The following is a 24980-nucleotide window of genomic DNA, read 5'->3' as shown; positions in this document are numbered from 1 at the left end:
AGTGAGATCCTGTCTCAAAAAAAGGGGCACATCTATAGAGGTCAGAAGGCAGCCTGTGAGAATCTGCACTCCCATTTCAACACATGGGCTTTAGGAATCCAACTGAGGTTGTCACTGAGTCTTGGCTCACTGAGCCATCTCACTGGCCCTTTAGATATTTTGTTTTCAAATATCATTGTTTTTATTTTTAAGCTCTTACCAAATGATTCAGAGCCTCATGTAGCTTGTAAAATGGCTCTGGCATCTGACATTCTTCATTTACTAATTAAAGATTACAAAGTTTCTTATTCACATGTGTTAAGGTTCTTAGAAGTTAACCTTTGTATAATTTTTTGGAATTTTACCTACAGTTTTACCTATATGCTCTCGATACATGTCTTGTGTCCAGAGAGGCCAGAGGAGGGCACAGGATTCCCTGGAACTGGAGTTACAGATGATTAAGCCACAGTGTGGATACTGGGAACCAAACTCTAATCCTCTGCAAAACCATCAAAATGCTCTTAACTGCTAAGCCGTCTCTCCAGCTTTATAAAATTGTTCTTGAACACTGATTTACTAACACATTATGAATTCTCATGGCTCAGCAGTTAAGAGCACTGGCTACTCACACAGAGGACCTATGTTGCATTCCCAGCACCCACATAGTGGTTACAACTCTAACTCCAGTAGCAGGGGATCCAATACTCATTTTTGACTTCTGTAGGCTCCAGGCATGCATGTGGTACACACACATACACATAAAAAATTACTAATTAAGGGGCTGGAGAGATGGCTCAGAGGTTAAGAGCACTGACTGCTCTTCCAGAGGTCCTGAGTTCAATTCCCAGCAACCACATGGTGGCTCATAGCCATCTGTAATGAGATCTGGTGCCCTCTTCTGGCCTGCAGACATACATTATATATATAAAATATATAGATAAATCTTTAAAAAATTACTAAGTAAAAACAATTCCTCATGATACTTGTACATCAGTGTTTTTTTGCAGCACCATTCATAATAGATGTATTACAGAACCAATCTAGGCGTCCTACAACAGGGATGGACAAAGTATGCTGTATGTACCAAATACAGTCTTTTTTTGTACATGTATTTATTTTGTTGGGAAATGATTATGTGCCACTGATGTACACATACATGTAGGTTCCAGGTATCAAACTCAGGTTATCAGGTTTGGTGGCAATTAAGCTCTGAGCTGGCTCTCCAGTTCCACAATGAGATCTTTATCAGCAACAGAGAAGAGCAACCAGGAGGTGGCCCAAGGGGTAAAGGCACTTGCTGCCAATCCTAACAACCTGAGTTTGATATGTGAAGTTCACATAGTGGAAAGACAGAGTAACTTCTGTAAGTTGTCCTGTGACTTCAACAGACACGTAATACGTTTTCTGTCCCGATAATAGGTTTCTCTGTCTACACAGTAAGCCAGATCAAGCCAAATTGAAAAAGTATAACAACAGGTTTATTTGAGCAAAGAAACACCCGAGTGGGTTCTCCAGTCCCAGAGATGGAGGCCTAAGAAGCTACATGCCCGAACTAAAGCAGGGAGCTCATATAAGTGGTAGGTGAGGGGTGATGACATGTCCTTCACAAGCTGGGTTTGTGCCCAAGTATGGTCAAAAGCTGAACACTTTAGGCGGGGATTTGGGCTGCTGAAAACTTCAGGGGAGGGGCTGCTGCAGCCACCAAGAAGGTGGAACTGGGCTTTTCGGTGCCTTTTCTTTTTTGGAGATTCTCTGAGAGGGCAGGTTTTGGAGAGAGAGAGGGAGGGAGAGAGAGAGAGGGTAATGGGGCTTTCTGGATCATGCAAGGGTAAGCCGGAGGTTCTAATTGAACAACATACTGTGGCACACATATGCATACTCGAACACACATGCATGCACCAAAATACATATAATACATTTGTGTTAAAGACAGTTATATCATTTATAGAAAAATGGTTGCAACCAGAGGTAGTCTTTTTTTTTTTTCCTCTGCATTCCCCTTTAATATCGCATTTTGTTCTATAGACATTGATGAAAATTCAAAACAAACAAAAAGGAACTTTAGTCAAACTCCCCTTCCTCCAGCTTTATTGGAAGAGTTTAAAATTACATTTTCTATTTTCTAGGACTTCAGTTGCTTTTTCCACCTGACTTTTAAAAACTGATCACAGCAAATGAAACACAGTTTTCTAAGTGATATAGTATACAAAAATAACATCTTGATTTCTGTGAAAATGCATTTCTCTGCAATTCAACTCTAAGCGATGTTTACTCTGGGTTTTAGATTTAGTCTCTGAAAAATGTGTTCTACACCTTTGCCATCACCATCTGTCTGGGATGAAGCTGCTCCTGTGTTAGGCTTTTATCCCGATTTCTCTGGCATAGACAGCAACACATTTGTCTTCTCAGTTTACTCAACTGTATGCTCTTCGAGGGCCTGATACAGATGTTACTTGATGTTATTTAATAGCTACTGAGGTCAGACAATCCAAGGCCGTCATTATGCTAAAAATTAATGTTATTTATGGAAGCCCAGACGCTTCCAGAATTGGTTTTACCTCCTACATGGGAACACACTCAAACCCAAAGGGGCTTATTGGTCTGACTGAACTCTTCCCATTCATTAATCCCTATTCACCAGTGGCACGGAAAGGGGGTTCTTTAACAAAGCATTATACATAACACCTCTACCAAACTAAACACAAACTTTTTCTTTTTTTGTAGTTAAATGCAGAAATTCGGTTTTTCCACCCCTTTCCTCCTTTTACACTGCAAGTGAAGCTCACTGGCCTGGGAACAGCCTCTATCTGTTCCTTTGGCCAGTGAAGAGGATTCAGAGAAAATAATACAACCACCAATCAGAAAAAGGAGGGGCGTCAAAGGAAAATAATTAGGCTGTAGCCTCAATTGTGCATTCCCGTGCAAGATGCCCTGACTCGCCACAGCGGTAACAGTTGACTTCACTTGTCTTGCTGCAATTGATGGCTACATGACCAGTTTCACCACACCTATAGCACTTCACCTTGGTGCAGTCTTTTTGAATATGTCCAGATTCACCACAAGAATAGCACTTCTGCTCATCCGCGTGGTTACAGTCACGAGCCAGATGGCCAGGCTCGCCACAGCTGTCGCACCATGGCTCTCGCTCTCTCGTGGGCTCCTTGCAGTCCTTGGCAATGTGGCCACCTCTACCGCAGTTATAGCAGGCTTCAACATCCTCCTGAAGGTCACAATCCTTGGCAAGATGACCAGACTCACCGCAGCCGTAACAGATACCAGGAAGAGACGAGGAAACAAACTGGAACCCTCTATCGGAGGTAAACCCACCTCTGCCTCGGCTTCTCCTTCCACGACCCCGCCCTCCACCAGTAGGGCATTCCCTGGCCCAGTGGCCAGATCGTCCACACTTGAAGCATCGTTGCTGCTCATAGCTGCAGTTAGAGCTTCAGCGTCTGAGCTTCCCACAGCGGTGAAGACTCGGACCCAGGCCCAGGAAAGCGACTCGCAAAGCAGCGGCTGTTTATTTTCAGGGTCCTTGCCGGCGCCACGCGCGGGTCTGCACACGCCCCACACACGCCGCTGCACACGCCAGTCTCAGAATGACAAATGTTTTTTCTAATGTATTGTTCCTATGTTATAGACACATAAAATTACGTATGAATAGATGACACGGAGTAGAAGTAGAACTGTCTAGGGAAACAAAGGGGACTAATATGAGCGGGGAAGGAAGGTAAGGAATTATGGAGTGAGCCGGGCGGTGATGGCCACGCCTTTAATCCCAGCACTCGGGAGGCAGAGGCAGGCGGATCTCTGTGAGTTCCAGGAAAGGTGCAAAAATACACAGAGAAACCCTGTCTCGAAAAAAACAAAACAAAACAAAAAAAGAATTATGGAGTGTAATATATTCAATGTACATTATGTAGTTGTATGAAAATATAAATAGTATGTATTGCAAAATATTTTAAAAGCCAAAAATATCATGATAATGTGTTTATACATCCAGAAGTATATGCTTTTGTTAGTATTCAACTGTTTTTTGTTTGGTTGGTTAAGACAAGGTTTATGTAGCCTTGGCTGTCCTGGAACTAGCTCTGTAGACCAGGCTGGCCTTGAACCACTACCACCCAGTTCAACTGTTTTTTCATTGGTTGGTTTTGTTTCTTTGAGCCATGTCTCACTGTGTGATATGGGGCTGGCCTGGCACTGGCGTTATAGACAAGGCTGGCCTGGCACTGGCGTTATAGACAAGGCTGGCCATGGCACATGCGCACACTCACAAAATAAACATGTAATAAAAACTAAAACATGGCTGGACATGGTGGCACACGCCTTTAATCCCAGCACTCAGGAGGCAGAGACACGCGGATCTCTGTGAGTTCGAGGCCAGCCCGGGCTACAAAGAAAGTTTTAGGACAGCCAGGGCTACACAGAGAAACCCTGTCTCAAAAAACAAAATAAAAAAGAAAATGAACAACAAAACTAAGAAACAAAACCTAAAAGCAGCAGACATTTTGGTGCACAACCTGCTCATTTCCGTTCCTCCAGGTTCTATAGTGACATTTATTGTGTACTGTGATGAGTTGCCTTTGTTGTTCTATGGACTTTGGGTTTAATTTCTCTAGTTGCTAGCTTTGGGAAGTTAGATTATCAACTTGAGACCTTTAAAAAATTATTTGTGTGTGTACATAAGCCCTGTGTGTTTGTGTGTGTATGTGTAGGTCTGTGGAATACCTTGGGTGTCAGTCTTCACCTTCCCTTTTGTTGGAGACAGGGTCTCTTGATGTTTGCAGCTGTGTACACTAGGCTAGCTGGCCTGTGAGCTTCCTGAGAGTCTCATGTCTCCGCCTTTCATCTCCCCACAGCAATATATATAGATAGATTCAGGCAACCACATCAAGCTTTACATGAGTTCTGGGCATCTGAACTCAGTTCTTCACACTGGCATGGCAAGACCTTTACCCATTGAGCTATCTCTCCAACACATTTTGTTTTGTTTTGAGACAAGATCTTGCTGTGAACATATGTAACTTCTTTTTCTTTACATTTGTGTGTGTACCTGTTTGCCCATGCATATAAGCCATGGTTGTTATGTACAGATCAGAAGACAGCTTTGGGGAGATGGTCCTCTCCTTTCACTATGTGGTTCCAGGGTTGGAACTCAGGTTGTCAGGCTCAGTGCCAAGCACCTTTACCTACTGATCTGCCTTGCTAGCTGGCTCACACATGACTTTTCTTTCTAATATAAAAATTGGATAGCTTACATGTACACTCATTTAGCAGTACCCACTACAATGTAATGTACTGCATTTTCAAAATATTTTTACAATTTTTCAAGCCAGGCAGTGGTGGCGCATGCCTGTAATCCCAGCATCGGGAAGCAGAGGCAAGCAGATCTATGTGAGTTTAGGCCAGCCTGGTCTACAAAGTAGTTCCAGGATAGTGAAGGCTACACAGAGAAACTCTTGTCTCAAAAAAACCAACAAAACTAAACAACCAATTTTCCTCACACCTTCTCTCTGATCCACTATTTTAAGTTCTTTGTAAGTTATTTTGAAGTTAGTTTCTAAGTATTTTGCATTTTCATTTTGTTTTTGACTTCTAATCTAATTCCATCTTCAATTATTTTACATTTCTACAGGCTTTGTTCTATGTTTAGAGTAAATGTGCCTGTGTGTATGCTTACACACACATGCCTGCATGCCACAGTTCATGGTGGAGATCCGTAACAACTCACTTCTCTCCTTCCATCCGATTTCTTCTGGAAGCACTTCTGTCCATCTTGACTTGAGCCACCTCACCAGCCCAAGTTCTTATTACTATGAAAGAGATTTACTTTGAATGGGTGCGGATGGGAGCATTCTCCCATTGTCTCTCTGCATGTACTCTGAGGCTCTGTCATAACGTGTGTGCTGGAGCTGGGTGTGGTGGCGCACACCTTTAGGCCGAGTACTCAGGAGGCAGAGGCAGGCAGATCTCTGAGTTTGAGGCCTACAGAGCTAGTTCCAGGACAGTCAGGGATATATAGTGAGACCCCATCTCAAGAAAACAAACAAACAAACAATCAAAGTGTGTGCATATTTCAGATAATTCTCAGTGAAAAATGTTATGCATTCTTTTTATCTTTCATCATTTATCTTTTTATTTAGTTAGTTCAATGCAAATCCATTCCATGAGGAGTTACAGTGAAATCAGAACATAAACACAAATACAGCATACAATCCAAGCAGATGTACTCACTCGTCAAGTATGAAGTCGAGGGAAGTGCTTATTCACATACTAGGTACTTCGGGGGTTTATTCCTGTGTAGGGTTTTGGGCAATGCTGGAGACCAAAGCCAAGGCCTTGTGTATGCTAGAGGCCTTCTACCACTTGTGCTATCAAACTACCTCTAGCTTTTATATCTTCAAGTCTTGCTATGTAGATTACATTTGCTTCAAACTCTTGTCTTCCTGAGTGCTAGGATTAAGGGGCTGATCCCCCAGACACCTCCTGTATGTATTTCTTTTTCTTTCTTCCTTCCTTCCTTCCTTCCTTCCTTCCTTCCTTCCTTCCTTCCTTCTTCCTTTTCTTTTTAGAGACATGGTAGCCCTGGATGTCTTGGAACTCATAGAGATCTGCTTGCCTCTGCCTACTAAGTGCTGAGATTAAAGGCGTGCACCACCATGCCCAGCCTGTGTTTGGAGAAAGATGGCTTTGGTTATCAAGGGTACTGTAGCCACATCAGACAACAGAATATCTAAGGATCAATGTGTGCCCATGCAAAAGGAGGTTTCAGAGAAGGCTGGTTTTTTGAGATGGGATCTTACCATGTTGCCCATGCTGTCTTGAACTGGGCTAAAGTAACATTCCTGCCTCCACAGCAGCTTGGACTGTAGGCTAGTGTAGTGTGCCCAGCTTTGAGTGTATCAAAGCAGTTTTAAAAGATTTACTGCAGTCGTGTCTGGCGTGCACACTAATTCCAGCCCTGAGGAGGCAAAGGCAAGCGGAGGAGCTCTTTGAGTCCAAGGCCATCCTGGTCTACATTGTGAGTTCTTGGCCAGTCAGAGCTACCTAGTAAGACCCTGACTCAAAAAAAAAAAAAGAACAAAATGAAACAACAGAACTAAACCCCAAAGTATTTACTGCAGAATGAAGCCCATTTCTTAGACTCTGGGCTATATTCTATCTGAAAATATTCCTAACAAAAAGTGTTCCAAATGAGGCTACTTTGACGCACAGGGTTCAACACAGCCAAACCCCAATAGGTTTATTTACATATCTGCCTTTCAAATTTCAAAATGTGTAATTTTACCTCCAAAGTGGAGCGTATTTTTTAATTGCAAAACTACTTGACATATTCGGAAACATTTAAATGCATTTTGAAGTTAGCTGAGGTCAATGCGCTTCTACTCTCTGGGACTTTTGTTGAATGAAAACAAGTGGTGGCAGTGTCTACCATTCACGTCTGCAAGTGTGTAAGGTGTACGTGTGTCTGAACGTGCATGTGGAGGCCTGAGGTTAGCAAGAAAAGCCTCTTTCAGTCACTCTCCACCTTATTCATGGAGGCAGGGTCTCTCAATTGGTCTTACTAGACAGATTGCTTTGGGAATCTTGCCTTCTGGGTGCTAAAATTACACCTGGACAGCACACCCACTCATCACTTACTTACTTGGGTTCTGGGGATTCAAACCCTGGTCCTCACATTTGTGAAGAAGTGCTTTATCGACGGAGCTATCTCCTAGCCCTACTATCCACTTTATAAGCTATGATTCATGATATTTAGATTTGAGGATAGATTTCAATCTATCATTCCCTGGATACATATCAAATGCGACACAAAAGGTCAAATGTAGGGGCTGAAGTGCTGGCTCAGTGGTTAAGAGCACTGCCTACTCTTTCAAAGGACACTCCCCAGTTCGATTCCCAGCATCCACATGGATCCAATGCCCTCTTCCAGCCTCCATGGGCACCAGCCATACACATGGTAAACAAGATACACATGCAAGCAAAACACCCATATACATAAAATAAATTTTAAAGTGTAAAGGTCAAGTGAAATGTTAAATGTGAACGTCCAGAAGAAAGGAACTCACTTTCAAAGACAACAATGATAGCTAAACAATTTGAAACTTTATACAAAAGCTGTCTACATTAAATTAGCACCGTGGACACAACATATTGAAATTTTATAGTAACTCCTTAAAGTCCCTTTTGCTGTACATATAATTATGGCTGTTTTCTATTTTTTGTTTTTCATTTGCTTGTTTTGTGTGCATGTGCATGTCTTTGTGTTGCTATGGTGCAGAGGACAACTTTGAACATGGTTTGCCCCTTCCACTCTGCAAGTCCCAAATATCAAACTCAGGTAGGTCTGGTGGCAATCCATCTCACTTGGCCTGGAAGCTTTTCCTAATGTTTGTTTTATGGCCTTGTAATTCATCTTGGTTCTCTGAAGTCTCTTACTTTCAAGATAGAATTTTGTTTTGTTTTGGGGGTAGGGTCCCACTATGCAGACCTGGCTGGCTGTAACTTAACTATGTAGACCAGGCTGGCCTCAAACTCACCTGCTTCTGTGTCCCCAGAGCAGGAAGTAAAGGTGTATGACACCACACTTGGTCAGAAAGTTTTTATTATGTATTTTTCCTAAGAAACATTTGATTTTCAAAGTCTCTCACTTTGTAACTGAAACTCCAGCAGACTCAATGATAGCATTTATCATCTGTCAAACCTTTCCCATGTCTTTCCTCCAAACCTCTCAAAGTTGGATTCTCAATGTTTTCTATGGCAACAAAATTAAATGTAGAATTAAAATTTTCACATAGCTGTTTGTTCTCTGCCACAATCAACTCTATTCAGTTTAGAAGGTTATAGTGATAGTTTATTTGTACTGAAATGTTGTTTTATTTGTACATTAATAAAGTTGCCTTGGGGTCAGAGCAAGCCATAGCAGAAGCTGAGTGGTGGTGGTGGTGGTGGTGGTGCACGCCTTTAATCCCAGGCAGTGACGAGGAGGTCATGTGGCTGGCTTTACAACCAATGAGAAGGCAGAATGGAAAGTCTATATAAAAGACAGGACATAGGAAGTAGCTCTCTTGCGGAAACGAAAGACAGAGCAACAGTGAAGGGTAAGGTTTTCAGCTCTCAGCTATTGCTCTGACCCCTTGGCTTTTAACTCTGCAATTGGCTCTGTGTTTCTTATTTAACAAGACGGTTACATCTACAGAAGGTGGGATATAAAGACATTTCTTGGCCTGACTTGTTACAGTATAGATGTAAGAAGGGAGAGAGCATGAGGAGGCTGAGTTCACTACAGGGCTCTCTTGCTTGGCTTTGATGGATTCTGGGCAGCAGAAATATTTGGAGTAGTTATTTAAGTGTGTCACCATCCATACTTGACTAAATCTACATAGAAACCCCACTCAGGCCACAAAGGCTCTGCCTGTCCCTACAGACACATGACATGTTTTTACTGGAGGGAGGTGTAGAATCCTTGTCCTAGGTGGCCACAAGTGATGTGGACCCCATCCTTTTAATTGCTACTTTTTATATTGAATGATAGCCTACTATATTTTCCCTTCACCTCTTTCCTTCCTTCTTCCTTTCCCTTCCTTCCTTCCTTCCTTCCTTCCTTCCTTCCTTCCTTCCTTCCTTCCTTCTTTTTTAGGTCTTTTGAGACAGGGTTTCTCTATAGCCTTAGCTATCCTGGAACTTGCTTTGTAGACCAGGATGACCTTGAACTTACAAACATCCACCTGCCTCTGCCTCCAGAGTGCTGGGATTAAAGGTGTGTGCCACCACTGCCCAGCCACCCCTTTAGATAGGGTCTCCTGTCTCTCAGGTTGGTACTGAACTCTCTAAATAGACAAAAATGGCCCTGAACATCTGCTTCCCCTCTTACATCCCAAGAGCTGGGATTACAGGTGTGAGGCAATGACCTGGCTACTGTCTTCTTGTTTGTTTGTTTTTACAGTGTCTCAACAAATCCTTGTTTTTGTTTTGTTTTGTTTTGCCAGAGCTGAGGACCGAACCCAGGGCCTTGCGCTTGCTAGGCAAGCACTCTACTCTGCCACTGAGCTAAAACCCCAATCCCCAAATTCTTGTTTTTTAGGTCTCACTATGTAGCACAGTCTGACCTGGAACTTGTGATTGTCCTGCCTCAGCTTCCCAAGCACCAATATTATAGGTATATGGCATGATGCAGAGCTCTGGATCCCCTTTTCAGATATTAAAATGTCGACATGCATACATACTTCTACCTAATCAAGAAACTGAGGTAGATTAGTTTAGCTCAGGAGTTTGAGGGAAGCTTACCAAACATAGTAAGACTGAGTCCCCCAAATAAATAAAAGCATATACACTTGGGGTTGGGGCTGTAGCCCAGTTGATAGCTTGCCTACTGTGCTTGAAACTCTGGGAGAGGCCAAAGGAGAATCAGAAGTTCATCCTCCATGGCACATGAGGTCAAGGATAGCCAGAGCTATATGGGACCCTTAAAAAACAACAACAAAAATACCAAGGAAAAAAGCTGATCTCAGGGTCCACCAATTTCATTATACTTGAGTTTAATTTTCTTCGGATTTATCATGTTTTAGGTTCGTAGACTTTTTCCTCACTGAGATAGGGTCTCATGATATGGTCTAGGCTAGCCAGAAAGTTGTAACCATCCTGCCTCATCCTCTTGAGTGCTGAGATTACAGGAACCTACCACTACACTGAGCTCATTCTGGTTGTTAAAATCCTATGAGGACTATAGGTACTTGTTTAATCAGGCAACTCACAAAATTGGGTCTATTATGCACGTTTCCTTCATTTTTAAAATTACATTTATTGGAGGAGGTGGCAGAAGGTGCATTGCTGCCATGTCAATTCTTTTCTACCATCAATCACGTGGGTTCCAGGAGCTGAACTCAGTCCGAGCATCTTTTACCCATGAAGCCATCCAGTAGTATGCAAGTTTAATGAACATTCTGTGGGCTGTGGTTTTGGTGTGAATTCTAATTTCAAAGCCTTTTTAGAGCAATATTTTGGAAGGAGAAAGGAACCAGTAGCAGGAGAGATGGGAAGACAAAATAGGGAAATGAGAGTAAATATGAGCAAAGCACATGATGGACATGCATGAAAATATCCCAATGAAACCCATCATTTTGTTACTTTTTTTTTTTCAGGGTGGGGAAGCACGTGTGGAAGTCATCGGGCTACTTGAGGACGTTCTCTTCTTCCACCAGGTGGGTTGAGATTGACCACTGGTCAACATGCTTTAAAGCAAACACCTATTGAGCCATCTTGTTCGCCTGAAACTCACCTTTTGTTTTGTTTTGTTTTGTTTTTTTTTCCAGGACAGGGTTTCTCTGTAGCTTTGGAGGCTGTCCTAGAACTCGCTTTGTAGACCAGGCTGGCCTCGAACTCACAGAGATCCGCCTGCCTCTGCCTCCCCAGTGTTGGGATTACAGGCGTGCTAATGCCTCTTCGGTGCCATTCCTACCCCTACTTGAGGCTAGAGTGTATGGAGGGTTGTATTCTAAGGTTCCAGTGTGTCTCCTGGCTACAAAACTGCCTGAAGGTCGGGGACATGTAAAGACAGGGGGAAGGCATGTCTTTCTCAATGGGCATTAAAACAACCTCGTTCAGCTGGGTCATGGTGGTGCACTCCTTTAATCCCAGCACACGGGAGGCCGAACAGGCGGATCCCTGAGTTTGGGCCAGCCTGGTCTACAGAGCGAGTTCCAAGACAGCCAGTGCTAAAGAGAAACCCTGTCTTGAAAAACAAAAACAAAACAACCACAACAAACAATCAAAACTCCCAAACACCCCCTTCCACTGTCTTTGTCTGAAATGGAGGTACTATGATTATTTTATGCCTACAGGGAGAAGAATAAGATTGGACATAAATCCTGTCAGCAGTAGACAAGTATATAAAATTGAAACTATAACTAAATCCCAGCATTTAGAAAGAGAAGGCAGGAGCTAGAGAGATGGCCCACCAGTTAAAAGCAGGCACTACTCCTGCAAACGACCCAAGTTCTGTTCTCAGCACCCATACTGGGTGGTTCAAAACTGTCAGTAACGCCGGCTCCATGGGATCTGATACCTGCAGCCTGTCGGCACCTGTACTCACCCACACACAGATGGCACACCTATACATAATTAAAAATTTATTATTTTTATTTTATTGCTTGAATGTATGTCTGTGTGAAGGTGTTGGATCTGGGAGTTACACGCAGTTATGAGCTGCCATGTGGGTGCTGGGAATTGAACCCAGGTCCTGTGAAAGAGCAGCCAGTGCTCTTAACCACTGAGCCATCCCTCCAGCCGCTGCTTTTTTTTTCAGGCAGTTTCACTATGTAGCTCTGGCTGACCTGGAACTCATTGTGTAGGCTAGGCTAGCCTTGAACTCACAGAAATCTACCTGATTTTGCCTCCCAAGGATGGCAATTAAAGATGTGCACCACTATGCCTGGCCAAAACAAAACATTAAAAATGAAAGAAGAAGCAAGAAGATTACAAGTTCAATGTCATCCTGAGCTACACAGTGACTTTCAGACCATCCTAGGGAACTGTCTCAAATAAGAGACTGCCCCCCCCCCAAAAAAAGTATAAAAGGCATTGCAACAGAACACATTTAGAGTTATCAAGAAAACTTCTGAAATCACAGAAATGGAGAAATCTGGGATGCCAAAATTAAGAAATCCTTAAGATACCATGACATGCAAACTTGTACAGCCACATGGCAATCAGTATAGCAGTTCCTCAGGAAGCAGGGAATAGATGTACCTTAAGATCCAGCTGTGCCCCTGCTGGGCACATACCCAAAGGACTCTCCATCCTGTGACAGGGCACACCTACCCGCTCATCCATGTTCACTGCTGCCCTATTCATAATTGCCGGAAACTGGAAACAATCTAAATGTCCCTCAACAGATGACCGTGGAGCATTTACACAATAGAACATTACTCAACTGCTAAAAACCAAAACAACAAAAAACAAACAATGAAATCTGTGGATCAAAGATACAGAATTCTCAGCTCACTATGTCCTGTCTACCTGCATGTCGGCATGTCCAACCATGATAATGGACTGAACCTCGGAACTGTAAGCCACTCTTTTATAAGAGTTGCCATGGTGCCGGGCGGTGGTGGCGCACACCTTTAATCCCAGCACTTGGGAGGCAGAGCCAGGCAGATCTCTGTGAGTCGAGGCCAGCCTGGACTACAGAGCGAGATCCAGGAAAGGCATAAAGCTACACAGAGAAACCCTGTCTCGAAAAACAAAACAAAACAAAACAAACAAACAAACCAAAAAGAGTTGCCATGGTCATGGTGTCTCTTCATAGCAATAGAAACCCTAACTAAGACAGCTAAAACGAACATTGATTTGAAGGGTCATATGGAAAACTAATACAGTAGAAGCTTCTTAAGATATATAGGGTTGGGGATTTAGCTCAGTGGTAGAGCACTTGCCTAGCAAGCACAAGGCCCTGGGTTTGGTCCTCAGCTCTGAAAAAAAAAAAAAAAAAAAAGAAAAGGAAAAAAAAAAAAAGCTGGGCGGTAGTGGTGCACGCCTTTAATCCCAGCACTTGGGAGGCAGAGCCAGGCAGATCTCTGTGAGTTCGAGGCCAGCTTGGACTACCAAGTGAGTTCCAGGAAAAGGCGCAAAACTACACGAGAAACCCTGTCTCAAAAAACCAAAAAAAAAAAAAAAAAAAAAAAAAAAATATAAAAATATATATATATATATATATATATATATATATATATGAATGGAATCACCAAGTAACTGGGGAGACGAAGCTGCAAGTACAAATCTCTTGTCATTAAGTGAATCTTCAAGTTTTGAGAATGGGTTACATCTAATCAAGTTGTTAGACAAGAACTTCACGGAAACCCCCAAACCCAGGCTATTGCCAAGGCTATTGGTTGCTCTCCAGAAACTGATGGTAAGGCCTTATTGCTGAAAGCAATACCTACATAACTCACTGAATATGGAGAAGTTGAACTGGCACCTACTTAGAGGCTTCATTCCTACTGACCAGTGTTCCTGGTACTGGAAGATAACTCTGCCATCCTACCAAAGGAAAAAGGTAACCACCAACCCAGCTACAAACACTTCAGTCTACAATGGTGACCTTTGGCAAGATACACTGGTGTAATAGTGGACAAGCTTGTGGGAGTAACCAACCAATATCTCATGGATTGAAGGCCTACTCCATGAGATGGACCCCATGCCCAACACTACTCAGGTGGCCAAGAACTTGAGACTAGACAGGCCATGGACTTGGGTGAAAAGCAAATACTACTGTTCTGCTAAAGGAATGTAGCAATAAAACAACATCTAACAACATTTGTCTATACTTAAAGACCAGTGTCTTGCTCAGCCATCATCAGAGAAGCTTCCTCCGCCAGCAGATGGGAACAAAGAAAGACTCACAACTGGGCAATGTGCAGAGAGGGAGAGATCTTGCAATTCTCAGTCCTAAATATGATGTCTCCATTAAATTCCTCCTCTCAGGGGATTGAAGAACACCAAGGCCTTCTAAACACAGAAGGAATGATACACATATAAACTCACATAGACTGTGGCAGCATGCACAGGGCCTGCACAGGTCTAAGCCAGATCACATCTGTCCCAGTGCTGAGAGGTTAAGTGGACACAAGCCCCCATCCCTAACACAGAAGCTGTTTCCAATTGTTAACTGTTCCCAAAGGGAAAATTAGTTTTCTCCAATGGAGTCTCACAGGCCATAGAAACCACTCTTAAGGTCAGACTCCATGCCCAGCAGTAGATGGCCAACACAAAACAAGCCCAATTGCATTATTGGGGAGTTGTTTTTGCCCCACCTTAAAGGTCTTCGCATACATACTGGTTTCCAGTTTTGTGTTTTTATGGGGTTTCTATGTGTGTGACTGTGCCTCTCTTTGCATGTATGTTTCTTGTGCTTTTTCTTTAGCTTTTTCTTCTGTAGGCTTGTTTGATTATATTACATCCTATTTTTTTACTGTTACTTTTTAGGTGCCTTTTTTTATTTTGTTTGAAACAGGGTCTCAATGTAGCTATGGCTGTCCTAGAACTCAATATGTAGAGCAGGCTGGCCTCAAACTCACAGAGATCCTGAACGATGGGATTAAAGGCATGTGCCACTACCTCCATCTGAATGGGAGGGGAGGTGGGGAGGAAGGAGCTGGGGGAGGGAAACCTTAATTAGAATATATTGTATGAAAAAATTTATTTTCAATTAAAAAGTAGGAAAAAATGAATGAAAACTTATAAGACGGAAACTCTACCCCCCCCATCTTCAAAATTTTAAATGTTGTGGTTTATTCCTTGTACATTAGAGGCTGAAGGTGGAGAGCATGAGTCCCAGGGTAGTCTGAACTATATACAGCTAGACCATATTATCGGAAAGGGTGTGTGGGGAAATGTGGAGCTAGGGACATAGCTCAGTGGTAGACTGACTTCCAATAAAAAGAAAACAAACAACAACAACAACAAACCAACCAAACAAATAGAAAACAAAACAAAATCCTACAATTATGAAGTAATTTAAGATGTCTGAGTCTTAAAAATCAATTAAAGGCATAAAGGGGACTCCAAGATGGCTCAGTATGAAAGGACACTTGCTACTAAGCATGACAACCTGAGTTTGATTCCTGGGATGCATATGGTAGAGGAACTGCCCACTACAAGTTGTCTTCTGCTATAAACTATGAAAGTGCTACTTCTACAAAATAGAAATGTACGAGAGTGGCAGCTGTATCCCAGGCACTGCCCAAAATAATACGCAAAACACCAACTATGAAGAGATGGTTGTTATGACTATCTATGGGAAGTCATAATGGTGCCTGACTAAATGAAGTTTCTTATGCATCATACAGAGAAAGGACAGAGTATGACATACCATCCAGACCCATGGGGCAATAATGTTTTTTTAATTTTTCTTTTTTTTAGATCAATAATTTTGAATAATTCTAATGAGTAAGAATACAGATGATGCCTTTTTCTCTTCAGCTTTGATCTACATTGATTTAGGACATGGGGCATACAAGCTTGGTGGGTTCCCAGGAAAGAATAGGGTTTGGGACTCTGGATTGGTTGATTTTCTTTTTAAGAAGATTTTATTATTTATGTGTCTGTATGTGCACTTGCACATGGGACCAAAAGAGGGAGTCTGGTGCCTTGGGGCTTGAGTTACAGGCAGTTGTGAACATCTCAATGTGAGTGCAGAGAAATAACTCTGGTCCTCTGTAATAGCAGTAAGTATTCTTAACCACATAGCCATCTCTCCAGCATCCGATTGTTATGAATATGAAAAGTATGGGCCAGTGAGATGGCTCAGTGAGAAAAGGTGCTTGACAAGCCATGCCTGACAACCTGAGTTTTATCCCTGGAATCCACATGGCAGAGGATTGAACTCCTGCAAACTGTCCTCTAATCTTCATATGTGCATTGTGACACATATGCTTATCCCACTCCAGCACACATATACACATAGAAAACAACCACAAATTTAAAATGACTATAAAACATATGTTCCAAGTGTTTGAACTATTTATAATCTTGAGGAATTACCAGAACCTGGGAGGGATTGTATTATGACTTGTATCTAAAGTGTACTCTAAAAGTTCATATACTGAAGACTTGGTCCCCAGAGCTGTAGTGTTCACAGTGTGGGATATAAGAGATATCTGGATCATAAGGGCTCTGGCTTCATCAATGACTGATCCATTTGTGGATTCACAGCTTAATGTGTTTTGGAAAAAGGACCTTGCTAGTTTGCTTGCTTGCTTGCTTGCTGCTTGCTTGCTTGCTTATTTATTTATTTATTTATTTATTTATTTATTTATTTATTTATTTATTCATTCATTCATTCATTCATTTATTCATTCATTCATTCATTCATTTAACCTTTTACCTAAAAGTTGTGAAAGAGGAACAAGGACATTTTAAAGACCATGAGAACTGTATTATGAAACTTAGTTGATATAAGTTATTATAGGGTAGCATGTTTAATAGTATGATAAGCCAACTAGAGAATCTACACTATACTAAAACAATGTTTATATTCCAAAAGTCCTCATATCACCAGCTTGCTACCCAGAAGTTGTAAACCAAGATGAAATGGTGCTTACAGGAAAGAAAATGTATCACTCTAGGAATATCAGGACAGATATCAGAAGTTCAAAATAAACAATATCATCCAACAGGCCTTACTGCTGCCAGCAATACTACATTTCAGGGCACATGGACAAAATTTCCACACAGTTGATTTCTCTTGGGTATGAATTATAATGTTGACTAAACATTGAGGATTAAGTTCATGTGACTTTCTAACATTCCTTACCTTCAAAGTTTTATCAACTGTTGGAACAAATGAATTAAAAATACTTAGCAGAACTACAACCTTCTGTATGTTTTACATCAGTGTATTTCCCTTCATTGTGAAGTCTCACATATTTAGTAAGTTCCTAGGAAATAGTGTGGGCTTTAGTATTTCTTTCCTTACATTCATGGGTTCTTTCATATTTTCAAAATAAACTGTCATAAATGGGGGATGTTGCACATTAGTTTCTTAAAATTCTAAGTTCCAGTATGATGGAATCAAGACAAGAGATTCAGGATTTGGGGCATTCCTCCTATCTGAAGTGACCGTGTTCACTGAGTTACTAGTGTTCAGTTAGTAGGTAAAGTCTGCTGTAGGCTTCCCTACCTTCTCAACAAAAGGTTTCTCTCTAGTGTGGATTTTTACATGGTGAATGAGGTTAGAGGATGAAGTGAAGGTTTTCTCACATTCCGTACATTCATAGGGCCTCTCACCAGTGTGAGTTCGGATATGTTCAGTTCGGCTTGAGGAAGTAGTGAAATCTTTCCCACAGTACTTACACTTATAGGGTTTTGTTCCAGTGTGAATACGAATGTGTTTAGTAAGGTAGGAAAAATATTGAAAGGATTTCCCACACACGTCACATTCAAATGGCTTTTCTACTGTGTGAGTTTTTAAATGGTCATGAAGCAGACTGTACATACGATAGGCTTTCCCACAGTCTTTACACTCGTAGGGTTTGTCTCCAGTATGAATGGTCAGATGTTTGCGTAAGTATGAGGAGTTGAGGAAGGCTTTCCCACATTCCTTACATATACATGGTCTCTCTCCACTGTGAGTTCTTAAGTGTCTACGAAGGTATGAGGAAGCATGGAAGACTTTCCCACATTCACCACATATATGAGGCATCTCTCCACTGTGAGTTTTTCTTATATGGTTATGTAGGTATGAGGAATTGAGGAAGGCTTTTCCACATTCCTTGCATATATAGGGTCTTTCTCTACTGTGAGTTCTCACGTGTCTACGTAGATTTGAGTAAGAATGGAAGGCTTTTCCACATTCTCCACATATATAGGGTCTCTCTCCACTGTGAGTTCTTCCTATATGGTTCCGCAGGTATGAGGAAGTGAGGAAGGCTCTTCCACATTCCTTACATATGTAAGGTCTCTCTCCACTGTGAATTCTTATATGCTGACTAAGGCGTGGGGATGAAGCAAAGGCTTTCCCACACTCTTTACATGCAAAGGGCTTCTCTGAAGCATGAGTTGATATATGTGTTATAAGGCCTGACCTCTTAGCAAAGGCTTTCCCACAGTCCTTGCATTTATATGGTTTCTCTCCAGTATGAGTTCTAAAATGTTCCACTAGCCTTGAGTAGGTAGTGAAGGCTTTCCCACATTCCTTACATTCATAGGGTTTTTCTCCAGTGTGACTTCGTAAGTGTCTATTAAGATTTGAAGAACGTCCAAAGGCTCTCCCACAAATCTTACATGGATACGTTTTTATGGTGTGCACTTGAACAGAGGCATCAGGACTTGAGTGAGTAAAATGTTCAGTGTTGCAAGTACTGTGAGTTTTCATATGTGTCTTGAAATAAGAGTGCTCACTGAAGATTTCTCCACATTGTATATAGTAACAGAGTTCTTGTGCACTATGGCTTCTGACCTGTTGATAAAGGGATGATTTATGGTTAGAAAAATTTTCAGACCCATTGAAGGACTCCATTAAGTAAGGGCAGAAAATTATGATTATTTTTGCCATTTTGACTACATCCAAGACTCCTATCCTAAAGTCTAGAACCATCAGTTTTAATTTGGAAAGATACCTCAGCATTTTAGTATTTTTTTAAATAATTTTTTAAAACTTTATTTTATGTGCATTGGCATGAAAATGTCAGATACCAGGGAACTGGAGTTACAGATAGTTGTGAGCTGCCATGTGGGTTCTGGGAATTAAACCTGTGTCCTCTGGAAGAGCAGCCAGTGCTCTTAACCACTGAGCCATCTCTCCAGCCCCTGAGCCATATCTCCAGCCCCGTAGTTTTATTTTTGAGACAGGGTCTTACTATGTAGCCATGGCTGCCCTGAAGCCCAATATGTAGAGAAGGGTGGCTTTAAACTCATAGAGATCCACTTGCCTTTGCCTTCTGGGTGCTGGAATTAAAGGTGTGTGCCACCACACCTGATCTCTTGCCTTTTTCATCATCTTTTTTTTTTTTTTTTGAGAAGGTGCCTGTCTCCTAAATAGCTCTGGCTCTCCTGGAACTTGATACGTAGCCCAGGCTGGCCTCAAACTCAGAGATCTACCTGCCTCTGCTTCCCAAGTGCTGGGATTAAAGGCGTGCACCACCACGTCTGGCTTGGCCTCAGTATTTTAATGAAATTATTTTAAGAACCTCATAAATCAGTAATATATATGCAGGAATGTGTACTTAAAAGGACTCTATCACCCCAAGTTTTGGCCTAGACTCTAAGACATTTCTCTTAATAGGATGGATATTACTTCTCTTATGTATTTATCATTTGTGTTGATTTTCTACAAAATTCCCAATCTTTTCTGAGTGTGGTAAATAAGAAATCTGGTTAATATCATCAACACTGTTCTCTCCTGTTGATAAAGGAATGAATTATGAAGTATGTTTAACTTTTTTATAGCATGTTTAGAATTTCTGCCATGTTTTCTTTCGAATTGAAAAATGCAACAGTAATTTCCATTTGGGCTAAGCTCAAAATAATTGTTAAGATATGTACAAAACTGCCTTAAAAGCTAGTATCTAGTTACAATGTGGGGCCATGTACTAGTGGAATTCCTTCCTTCCTTTCTTTTTTAGTTATATTGGGTGAGGTATGTAGACCTCACTGAGTTTGAGGTCTTCCTCATCTACAGAGTGAATACCAGGCCAGCCATGGATATGTGAGATCCTGTCTCAAATAAATAAACAAATAAAATTACATTTATTTTTTTTCTTTTTTTTTTTTTTTTTTTTTTTTTTTTTTTTTGGTTTTTTTGAGACAGGGTTTCTCTGTAGCTTTGGAGTCTGTCCTGGACTAGCTCTGTAGACCAGGCTGGCCTCGAACTCACAGAGATCCTGAGTGCTGGGATTACAGGCGTGCGCCGCCGCCGCCGCCGCCGCCGCCGCTGCTGCCACCACCACCACCTGGCACATTTATTTATTTTGGAGGTGAGAGTGCATACAGCTGTGTGCACCAAGAGGTAAGAGGCCAACCTGTGATAGTCAAAACTCTCCTTCTACCATGTGGGTCCTGTGGATCAAACTCAAGCTGTGAGACTTGAAATCAAGATTTTTTTACCCATTGAGCCATCCTGGCCAGAGGGCCCTCTTAAAGATAGGTTTGAGACACCCCAAAATTCCTTATATTCAAAATACTTCTAAGACACATGGCTGCTCCCTCCCGGGTGCACGCTATTTGGTTTTCTCTCTTGCCTATGAAGAGGGAAGTAAAGATCTCTGGCCAATCTTACTGTTTGCATTCCACTGGAAGTCTGTCCCCTCAGAAAATCCCGACGCAGTGTTGACTCTTTGGTGCCAAGTGGCATTTCCCATTCTGAAGATAAACAGAAAAACAAAATTAACAATTGGAAAAAAAAAATAAATGGTCAGTTACAAAGTTAAAAGACACATAGGATTTTTGATTGTTCCCACTGAACCTGGCTAAGAAGAAAGAAAAGTGTGATCATTTTGACCAGGTCAATAAAATGACTACATTAAGGATGTGAGTTTTAAATGTTTTATTTCAAACTGACTCTTTGAAAATTAAAACTCATGGCAAACAAGAACTATACTATTAGGGTTGCAAAGTAGCAAAGATCTGAGCAAAGAGTATGTAAGACCATAAACATAAAACACAATAGGTCATTTTGCAAAATTACAGTAAAACCTATGAAGTCTATGAAGCAGAGGATTCCGTACCTTTTCAGGTACATGGCCCACACATAAAGCCATCAAATGCATCTTTAAAAGATTTCACTTTAATTTTAAACAATTTCTTCACAAACTCTCACCTTGGAGATCTTCTCTGTGCAAATCCTCTTCTTCCAACCAGGAGATCAGACTGGGTTTGATGACCTCACATCCTTATACAAGGCAAAGTGCATTCATGGAGGAAGTTCATGCAAGAGTATAAAAGTCAGTATAATTCAGGAGCTGCTTGTTTTTTGTTCTGTTCTGTTTTGCTTTGTTTTAGGACAGGGTATCACTATGTAGTCCTAGAACTCGATATGTAGACCAGGTTGGCCTCAAACTCACAAAACACTGCCTGTCTTCCTCCTGAATACTTCGATTAAAGGTGTGTGCCTTGGGCTGGAGAGATGGCTCGGTGGTTAAGAGCACTAGCTGCTCTTCCAGAGGGCCCAGAGTTCAATTCCCAGCACCCACAACTGTCTGTAACTCCAGTTCTAGTGCACCTGACACCCTCACACCAAATGCACATAAAATAAAGTTAAATAAATATTTAAAAAATGAAGGTGTGTGCCACCATGCCAGCACATGAAGCTTCTAATGAAAACAGGGCAATTATTTCAGAGAGGTTACACAAGCAAACATTGCCTCTTCTGTGCCCTGATGACTCATTACTGCTGAATTGACACCCCAATTGATGACTATATACAGTCTAAGAAAACCCTAATACTTCAGGTCAAATAGAACGTAAAAGTAAAACAAAGATAACGTTGCTCTCAAACAGCTGCACAGCGTCAGATGCATCTAGGGTAAACTCACGTAAGTAGGATGGACTCTGAATCTCTGACAGTATGTCAGAGGAAGAAAATGACGACATTTCTATATTCTTCTTTCTCTACTTCTGGGGGGGGGGCAGGGCAGTGCTGGGGATTATACACAGGGACTTGCATAGAACACCTAGCTACTTCCCAGCTCAATAAGTTTGATTTTTAAAAATGTATTTATTTGTTTTGAGACAGGGTCTCACTATGAGCTCTAGCTATCCTGGAACTCATTATGTAGACCAGGCTGGCCTTAAACTCACAAAGACACATCTGCCTCTGCCTCTCAAGTGCTGGGATTAGAGCACCACTATGTCAAGCCAATAATTTATGTTTCTAACAAGGTGATTGGTAGTGATGCCATTCACATAGTATAGCATTTTGAGAACCACCATAGAAAATTAAAAGGCACAGTGGCCCTGAATTATTCAAGGTTTTGTTGTCTGTGGTTAGTTACACACTACCCACCTGTCCTGGAAATATTCAATATAAATTTCCAGAGAAGATTCCTATAAAATTGCACACCATTTTGAGTAGCATTATGGAATCTCACTATTCCTCTGTTCTACCTTGGATGCAATCATCCTTTGCCCATCATAGCCACATTCTATCTGCTACCTGCTCCATGGCATTTAGCACCTTTCTGAGTAGCTTGCTTGTTGCAATACAGTAAAACTTGCCAGACATGGTGGCACAAACCTTTAATCTCAGCATTTGCACTTGGGAGGCAGAGGCAGGTGGATCTCTGTGAATTCTTCAAGGCATACAATGAGTTCCAGTTCAGCCATGGCTAAATAATGAGACTGTCTCAAAACAAAACAAAAAACAATATAGCAACACTTATGGAGCTCATGGAGCGCTCATTTCACTAATGGCCTCACGATGACAGTAGTCATTCATGATGGCAACTCAGATATGCCAAAGAGAAGCTGAAAAGTGTGGATGGGAATCCTATATGCTGAGGTTGCTATTATCTACTCTTAGCACCTCTCTCTCTCTCTCTCTCTCTCTCTCTCTCCTTTTTTTTGTTTTTTCAAGACAGGGTTTCTCTGTATAACAGCTCTGGCTGTCCTAGAACTCGCTCTGTAGCCCAGGCTGGCCTCGACTCACAGAGATCCGCCTGCCTCTGCCTCCCGAGTGCTGGGGTTAAAGGGGTGCGCCACCACCGCCAGCTCAGGAGTTGTATTTTTTGTCTGAGTGTTTTCCTTGTGTATGTTCATGTGTACTATGTGCACACAGGGCCCCAGAGGCCCCAGAGGCCCCAGAGGCCCCAGAGGCCCCAGAGGCCCCAGAGGCCCCAGAGGCCCCAGAGGCCCCAGAGGCAGCCAATCCCTGGAACTGAACCTACAAGTGCCCCTAACTGTTTCGGCTATCTAAAGCTAAAATCTACTCTCTGGCCGGATGTTTATGGTACAGATCTGTAATCCCAGCACTTGGTAAGTAGAGGCAGGAAGATCAGAAGTTCAAGGTCAACCTTAACTACAATGAGATCTTATTTCCAGAAATTAAATCTCTAATCTGTGAAATCAGGAAAAAGGAATTAAAAATGTTCCGTTCCATCTAGTTCTAGACATCCACTGAGAATCTTGGACCTTACCTTCCACAGACAGACTACCGCACTAGGACACAGTCTGTGTGTCTCCTACTTTCCTTTGCATTCTGATCCCTCAGGACACCCAGGATATACCAGCCCTCTCCTCCCTAAGAAGCCACAAGGAGCAGTGGCAGGCCTACCTGCTGAGGCCAGGTTCTGGAAGTTCTCCAGCATCACTTCTCTGTAGAGGTCTCTGTGAGCTTGATCCAATAAAATCCATTCTTCTTGGGTGAAGTCCACAGCCACATCATCAAAAGTTACTGAGACCTAAATCACACACACACACACACACACACACACACACACACACAGACAGAGTTTGAGTAAACAATAGTATATGCATCCATGTTCTCTACAGTTGAAGAAGTGAGACCCAACACCTATACAGAAATGTGAGAGCTTCCATTGACTGCCCCAGGGCTTAGTGGCACCAATAACCCTGCCCACACCTACACTTAACTTGTTGATATACTCCAGTCATTTACTATTAATGACCCTCTGACAGGTGAACAGACCTTGCCACAACCAGGCTAGAAGCCCTTTTCTCAATTTCTTAAAATATACTTCTAAGGGCTGGGGATTTAGCTCAGTGGTAGAGCGTTTGCCTGGCAAGCACAAGGCCCTGGGTTCAATCCTTATCTCAAAAAATATATATATACTTCTAAGCACACTACATGTGATAGATCAATACTACAAAAAAAAAAAAAAAGACATTAGATCTTCCTTATCTGTCAGAATAACTGAACTGGACATAATTAATGTGCATTTGGCATCATGAATGTCAAGATTAATTAGTAATTATTGACATCCTGGGAAGATTTTCAGGTAATACCTCAACCATATCAGAGTCCCCACTCTCTCAGAAATTCCACTAGGCACTCAGTTCTTCAGGGGCTTCTACTTGTTTTAGAAGCTCTGGATGTAAGTCTGCCCTGAAGAAAGTGTATCTGCAAGGTAGGGGTAAGCATGTCACTTGTGGGACACAGTTCCTACATACCTGGTAACAATTTGTCAGACAATCAGCCACCATCTTTTCTACCTTTATCTTTTCTTCAAGAACGGAGTCTTGAGTCCCTCCAGTGAGTTCCTGGAAGACAAAAGACATGAGAGCCCAGAGCTGCCTTAATTCTTATACACCCTGACTCATTCTGTCTCCCATATCTCCTTTCCTGTGGCTGTGATAAAATACTGACAAAGTAACTTAAGGAGAAGGGGCTTATTCTGGCTCATAGTTTCAGGGTACAGCCCATCACATCATGGTGGAAAAGTAAAGGAGCTTAAAGCAAGTGGTCACATCACAGCCACAATCAGAAAGCAGGAAAATCAATGAATGCACTGCTCAGCTTACTCTCCATCTTATACAGTCCGGGGTCC

The 24980-nt window shown here is 41.9% G+C and overlaps 2 protein-coding genes across 3 annotated transcripts in view; both read right to left on the bottom strand.

Moving 5' to 3' along the window:
* Positions 1-1580: 1580 nt before the first annotated feature.
* Positions 1581-3415, bottom strand: LOC118586955 (cellular nucleic acid-binding protein-like; the record flags this gene model as incomplete). Its single annotated transcript, XM_036192423.1, has 1 exon — positions 1581-3415. A coding segment is annotated over one exon (546 nt), but the record flags the coding sequence as incomplete, so codon positions are not given.
* LOC118586797 (zinc finger protein 778-like) overlaps positions 3349-24980 on the bottom strand; it is a 31773-nt gene continuing 10141 nt past the window's right edge. The window contains exons 2-6 of one of the 2 annotated variants that reach the window (XM_036192091.1): positions 24604-24693; positions 23747-23873; positions 21296-21367; positions 20756-20838; positions 3349-3608 (exon numbers count right to left, since the gene is read on the bottom strand). In XM_036192091.1, the coding sequence (XP_036047984.1) occupies positions 3417-3608; positions 20756-20838; positions 21296-21367; positions 23747-23873; positions 24604-24636 (507 nt within the window). In that variant the 5' untranslated portion in view covers positions 24637-24693 and the 3' untranslated portion in view covers positions 3349-3416. Of the gene's footprint in view, positions 3609-16813; positions 18938-20755; positions 20839-21295; positions 21368-23746; positions 23874-24603; positions 24694-24980 lie in introns of those variants that run through there. The other variant, XM_036192090.1, reaches the window with a different exon arrangement.

This window comes from Onychomys torridus, chromosome 7 (assembly GCF_903995425.1).
Source record: "Onychomys torridus chromosome 7, mOncTor1.1, whole genome shotgun sequence".
NCBI lineage: Eukaryota > Metazoa > Chordata > Mammalia > Rodentia > Cricetidae > Onychomys > Onychomys torridus.
Note: the sequence above shows the minus strand (reverse complement) of the source record. Positions and strands in the feature narration are given on the sequence as shown.